The following is a 6,558-nucleotide window of genomic DNA, read 5'->3' as shown; positions in this document are numbered from 1 at the left end:
GAAGGCCTGTTCATTATTGAAAGACATTAATAAGCTAGAGCACTGAACCATAAAAACTGTTTTTGAAAGCTTTTGAATGTGTGACACCTAAATCAGGAAAAGCTTAAATTTAATAAAATTAAAGATGCTCCATTTTGATTAAATTACGCACTAAAAGGGAAACAATTAATGTCAAACGCAAATTGAAGCATAAAATATGTTGAAAATGCAACTTTTGGGGCCCGAAAATGTCATAAATGGCTGTATTTTGCAATGAAGATGATAAGAAGTAGGAACAAAAACCACTCACTTGATGCATAACTAATCAGTCTATGTTCCAAACTTTAAAACAAGAGAATTGATCAATCCATTTTTGGATTATACCAAAATGTCTTGGGGGGCTTACTTTTTTTGGAACCGTTTATGATTCTTCCAGCGGTCAGATTTTGATTAACAATAACACCAAAGAATTTAAATTCATTCACACGATTTATTTTTGTGTTATCAAGTGAAAGTTTTTAATTTGTCTTTAACTTGGTTAGTTTTATGTACGAGTTCCAAGTGGCATATTCAATTTATTCATATGAAAATTTTTTTTTGGTGAAAAGCCCCAAAATTGGCACAGATGTAGCTCTTGATATGCTTAACAAATTTGGATCCAGGGCGAAATTAAATTAATTCCAAAATGGCGGGTAGAGGTCATCGAACTTTATACAGGGAAAAAAATCAAAGTTGTTCAAATTGAGTTATAAACCATGCTAAAGTGTTCCTCTGGTCACAAGGATTCAGAAAAAGTATAGTTTGACCTATCTGTGATGTACGGTTCTCAAGTTATAAGCAAAAAGGTCAAAGGTCAAGGTTTGACCTCTACAGTGGTCAAATTTGATAAATTGCTGTTATCAAAATGGTCTCAAATTGTTCCTCTCAGTATGTAGGAAATTTGCTTCCCAAGGTTGCACTGGTAAATAGGTCAAGACCATAAAGCTCTATATCAAACGTTACATAGACCTATTATTGACTGACCAAGGTGTAACCTTGGGAAGCAAACTTCCTACATCTTATTATGAATTATTATGCCGAGAGGAAGAATTTGATGACCTCTATGGCGGCCATATTGGAAAAAATATTTTTGGCCCTCCCCCTAGAATTGTTCACCAGACTGAATACTACATCTGAGCCAAATTTCACACTTTTCACCAAACTTTAACAATGGTTTCACCATTCTGCAGCACTATCTTACTATAATTCACCACAATCTGTTTGTTTGTGTGTCTGTTTGTCTGTCCGCCTCTTTTCTCGGAGACTGGGGGTCGCACGTTCCTCACACTTGGTGGGTGGGTGCAGCTTGGTATGAGGAAGAACGAGTTTGTATTGGTTAGTGGGTCAAGGTCACCCAAGGTCATCCAGGGGTCAAATTAGTAAAAACTGTTTTTCTCGGAGACTGGGGTCGCACGTTCCTCAAACTTGGTGGGTGGGTGCAGCTTGGTATGAGGAAGAACGAGTTTGTATTGGTTAGTGGGTCAAGGTCACCCAAGGTGCATACAGGGGTCAAATTAGTAAAAACTGTTTTTCTCGGAGACTGGGGGTCGCACGTTCCTCAAACTTGACGGGTGGGTGCGTCTTGACCCGGGATAGAACATGTTTGTATTGGTTAGTGGGTCAAGGTCACCAGAGGTCATCTAGGGGTCAAATTAGTAAAAACTGTCATATGGGCATGAAACTTGGTGGGTAGGTGCATCTTGACCTAAGACAGAACAAGTTTGTATTGATTAGTGGGTCAAGGTCACCCAGGGGTCATCTGAGGTCAAATTAGTAAAAACTGTTTTCCGCCTATTTTCTCGGACACTAGGGGTCGCACGTTCCTCAAACTTGGTGGGTGGGTGCATCTGGACCTCAGACAGAACAGATCACCCGAGGTCATCCAGGGGTCATCTGAGGTCAAATTAGTAAAAACTATTGTATGGGCATGAAACTTGGTGGGTACAGTCAACTTTTATAGTCAAATTTTTGGAAGGTTATTTTGGGGTCATCCGGGGTCACCCAGGGGTCATCTGAGGTCAAATTAGTAAAAAATGTCGTATGCGCATGAAACTTGGTAGGTACAGTCACCTTTTAGGGGTCATCGAAGGTCAAATTACTATAAACTGTCATATGGACATGAAACGTGGTGGGTACAGTCAACATTTAGAGCCAAATTTTGGATGGTCATTTCGAGGTCACAAGGGGTCATCTGGGGTCAAATTAGTACAAACTGTCCTATGGGCATAAAACTTGGTGAATACAGTCACCGTCAGCCAGGTAATCGCGACAGCCGAGAACCGCCATATACGGGTAACCGCCTAGTTAGTTTAATTTACTGGAAATCCATGGATGAACAATCGAATGTCATTAATTTTACTCGTCATCATATGACGATATTTTTACCCACATAAGACATTTATGAAATCTGTTTTTATGAAATATTTCGATTGATGTCATTTACTAAACATGCAAGCAAAGTTTGGGCTCAAATGTTATGCACAATTAACTAAACCGGCCAGAAAACGAGATGGGCCACTTTTAGTCTGGTTCTATTTTGGAAATATGTGCTTAGTTAAGCATCAAGCGGCAAGTTTGCGTAAAAGCGTAAAAATGTTTGTCTGCCAAGCAATATTGGAACCCCGTGACCCTGAAAAAGACCCCCTACGTGTTCATATAGGGGGCAAAAATTAATCATGCTTCAAATTTACCAAAAAGTATTATTTAGAAAAATTAATATGTCTGGGTCAAATTATTTGTCTGGGTCTAAGAATCACAAAAATGTATCATGTTTGCGCGTAGGACATATAGGGCCTACTTACCAAATTATGAGGCTCAACAGGTCCAAGGTCAATGAGGGGATGAAAATTAAAGTTGCTCCGATTTTCGTAAAAACTGATGCAAACTGTTCAAGTTCAAGGGATTCAGGAAAATAATAGTTTTTACTATCTGTGATGTCAAGTTCAGAAGATAGATGATAAATAAATACAAATTTCATTGAATCCTATGGAATCCTACATATCTTTTGACTCTTTACTGTGTAACATGCTAACTAGACATCGCAGATAGTCCAAATTATTCTTTTTCTGAAACCTCTTAGCTAGGAGAATAATTTGCCTCAACTTTTACGAAATTTTAAGCAATTTGACTTTTGACCCATGCACAAGTATAGGTCGTACACGCACAAGCATTACATTTCTGGGATCCGTGGGCCAGAAAAATAATTTGACATTGTTTGAAAGTGTTATTGGAATAAAAATAATTTTTGCCCCCTATGCGATCCAATGAGGTCATTTGGAAAGGTCATACTAGTCTCAAAATATTGCGTGGCAGACAACAGATTCGAGTTCAGCATACCCATAACAATAGTAAGCTGGTTGCCAACTCTTACGCAAACTTGCCGCTAGGAACGCGATTTTTCCAAAATAGAACCAGTTTATGTTGACATTTTCGCGCATATCAACCTTGCATTGCGTAAAATCGACTTTCATGATTAGCAATTGCAATTTTACTTTTCAGAACAAAATAAAAGGTGTCATGCATGTGATATGCAGTAGAATAAGTAATATCTTGGCTAACCAAAAAAGTTAACTTGGTGTCTTTCCTAGTTCAGGTTCAAATGCTATGCCCGAGTAAAATCGCCCGAGTTGGGTCACTTTTTGCCAATTTCGCACATCAAGTTTATACCGTTGAATAGATTCATCAGGTTTGCTCAATAAACATTTTGGATTTTTGTTTGACAAAACCAAGTGAATACTTACTACAATATTTCGTCCTACTCATCGGAGGACTTAATCAGGTATGACTGATATGGTCATCTGATCCACTTTCCCGGCAAACAAGTTTGAGTGGTTTCCGGTGTTCCTTAGTCTCTTTTTGTGGCGCCCTCTATGGAGGGGCCACATATAGGCATGACTTTGTGAAAAGCTTCTAATTTCACTCTTGCTAGATTTACTCCTTAATTGTTTTGCTAAAATTATGCCCAGCTCAGAAATAAAACCACAATATGCTAGGATTTTATTTTATTATTGTTTTCTGATATGCACGGGATAAAATGATGTGTGTATATTCTTTGTTTAAAATACAAAATTAATGGACTTATAAAAACACCAAATAACCCGTGACCTTTGTATGGTTTAAACCAGCTTACCGCCTCTTAGAACCCGATAGACGGTGACGTTTGACCATTCTAATTATGTATGTTTTGAACATGTTTGCACATGAACTAGTTGTTTACAGTGTGAAGAATCTACAACATGCTCATCTATCAGGGCACAGTTCTTTAACCCCAATACATTTGTGCATTCATTGAATGACCTTTGAAAATGTGAGTACAAAAACTCATACTTTGCAACTTAAGGTCAAATTTTGCACTATGATTGTTTAATTGAGGTTATTGATAATATGCCACTGCAATGAGGCCATTGTGGTCCATAGTGATTGCACACGGTGCACCTAATCCTTAAACCAACACCAATTAATTATAGTTGACCAACACAACCACTGACCAATCATGAAATCATTAATTGGTTTATGTGCTTGAATCGACTGCTTACTGATTGTGACCAAAGATATGTGGTGACTATCTCTGATAAAAACATTAATTAACGAAAATCAATTCTGGTCAGCAGAGAAAGGAATAAATTCGGAAGACATGACTGTGTTGAAGGTTAGAAGTGTATTTGCAAAAATGATATTTATTGTAATATGCCTAACTGCTGGGAAGGGTTCCTAGCAAGGTAAAGTGAAAGAAACCCCAATGGCTATTTTGTCTGTTTAAAATAGAGTTCTATGGCCGACTTAAAGTCATAATTATGACGTAATTTTGTTATTTATTAATTAATTTTTAGGAGAATTAATAACATAAAAATGGGCTGTGCCCGTTTCATGAAGAATAACGATCGATCTTACCCTTGATTTAACAGGCCTGTCAATTTCTTGGTATTGTTTGATATGAAAGGAGGGTATGATTGTTTTGTATTAGTTTAAGTATTTCCTAGCCTCTCTTAGCCACATGGTTGGCTACAAAAGACACAGAGTATACCTTAGGATAAACTGGCATGAGTGCGCCGACCCCAAGTTTTCAACATTTCAGGATTGTTTCTGGACGGAGGTCGGGTGAAAAATGAAATTACGTTTACATGACTTTGTCGAAATTCGTCGTGTGACAAGAATGAGTGTATAGATGACTAGGGGAAAGCTTACTTATTTGTGCCTTCTAGTTATCCATCATATACCCTAGGCCCTGCATAACGAAATTCAACAATATTCAATATCCAAAGCAATATCCTCACTAGGCCCCCAAACAGAACTCCCACCCCACATAATCGCAAATTGACACGAAAGCTTCATTCCATGAAGCATTTCTCTCGTATTTGATCATCTTCTACTCTTGCCTAAAAAATCATTATAATACCAAATCTAATCACCATGGAATTCACCATATCCCGTCCAGCTCACATTGGGCTCCACATTCCTTTTTTAAAGGAATTTTTATTTAATATATCTAAAGAGGAGAGAGCGGCGATAAATTCATTAAAGAAAAATGATTCCATCAGTTGTACTTGACAAAGAAAATTACGAGGAGAAAGTGCATGAAATGTTGAAAGATGAAAAGACATATGAAACCCTGAAAGCCGACCCTACTCCAAAGTACAAACGCAATCTAATTGCCATCCTCTCGAGACTTCAAAAGGAAAAGAAAATTGATTATGCGCAGTATAGGCTCCTATACCCCACCACGGTCAATACTCCTCGGTTGTATTGCACTACGAAGATTCATAAGCAGGGTAATCCAGTAAGACCCATAGTAGATTACACTGACTCTCTTGGTTACCAAACATCCAAAGCGCTAGCCGACTTACTCAATCCGCTCATCGGAAACACTGAGCACCATGTTAAAAATTCCAAAGACTTAGCAGAAGAGCTCAGTGGAGTTTTCATTGAAGAACATGAAATTTTTAACTCCCACGATGTAGTGTCGCTTTTTACAAATACACCTATCAAAGAAGCCCTCGGCATTGTTAAACAAAGACTGATTGAGGATAAAGACCTAAAGAAGCGCACAAAACTTGAAGTCGACGACATAATTGAGCTGCTTGAATTCAGTATTAGCAACAACCTACTTTGAATTTCGGGGCACCATTTATAGGCAACGCTTTGGTGCCGCGATGGGCAGCCCAGTTAGCCCCATCATAGCCAACTTTTTCATGGAATTCCTAGAGCAGCAGGCCATCGCGACTGCCCCATTAAAGTTTAAGCCACGGTATTCGCGGCGCTATGTCGACGACGTGCTAGAGATAGTAAAAGAAGGACAAGTGCAAAACTTAACCGACCATCTGAACACCATAGATCAAACTGAGAGCATAAAATTCACTTTTGAAGAAGAGAAAAATGGCCAAATCTCATTTTTAGGAAACCAGACGGATCAGTTAAGCTATTAGTGTACCGCAAACCGACGCACACTGATCAGTACCCTAATTTCAAATCAGAACATCCTCTCCACCAAAAAATGGGTGTGATCAGAACGTTATTCGACCGCATGAACTCGGTAGTAACAGA

General features: G+C 38.5%; 1 protein-coding gene across 1 annotated transcript; it reads left to right on the top strand.

Annotated features, from left to right (window-relative positions):
- The first annotated feature begins 5,542 nt into the window (after positions 1–5,542).
- LOC140145499 (uncharacterized) lies at positions 5,543–6,127 on the top strand. Its single transcript, XM_072167210.1, has one exon. It carries the CDS (start codon positions 5,543–5,545, stop codon positions 6,125–6,127), a length of 585 nt encoding a protein of 194 aa, XP_072023311.1.
- Positions 6,128–6,558: the final 431 nt, after the last annotated feature.

This window comes from Amphiura filiformis, unplaced genomic scaffold, assembly GCF_039555335.1.
Source record: "Amphiura filiformis unplaced genomic scaffold, Afil_fr2py scaffold_332, whole genome shotgun sequence".
NCBI lineage: Eukaryota > Metazoa > Echinodermata > Ophiuroidea > Amphilepidida > Amphiuridae > Amphiura > Amphiura filiformis.
Note: the sequence above shows the minus strand (reverse complement) of the source record. Positions and strands in the feature narration are given on the sequence as shown.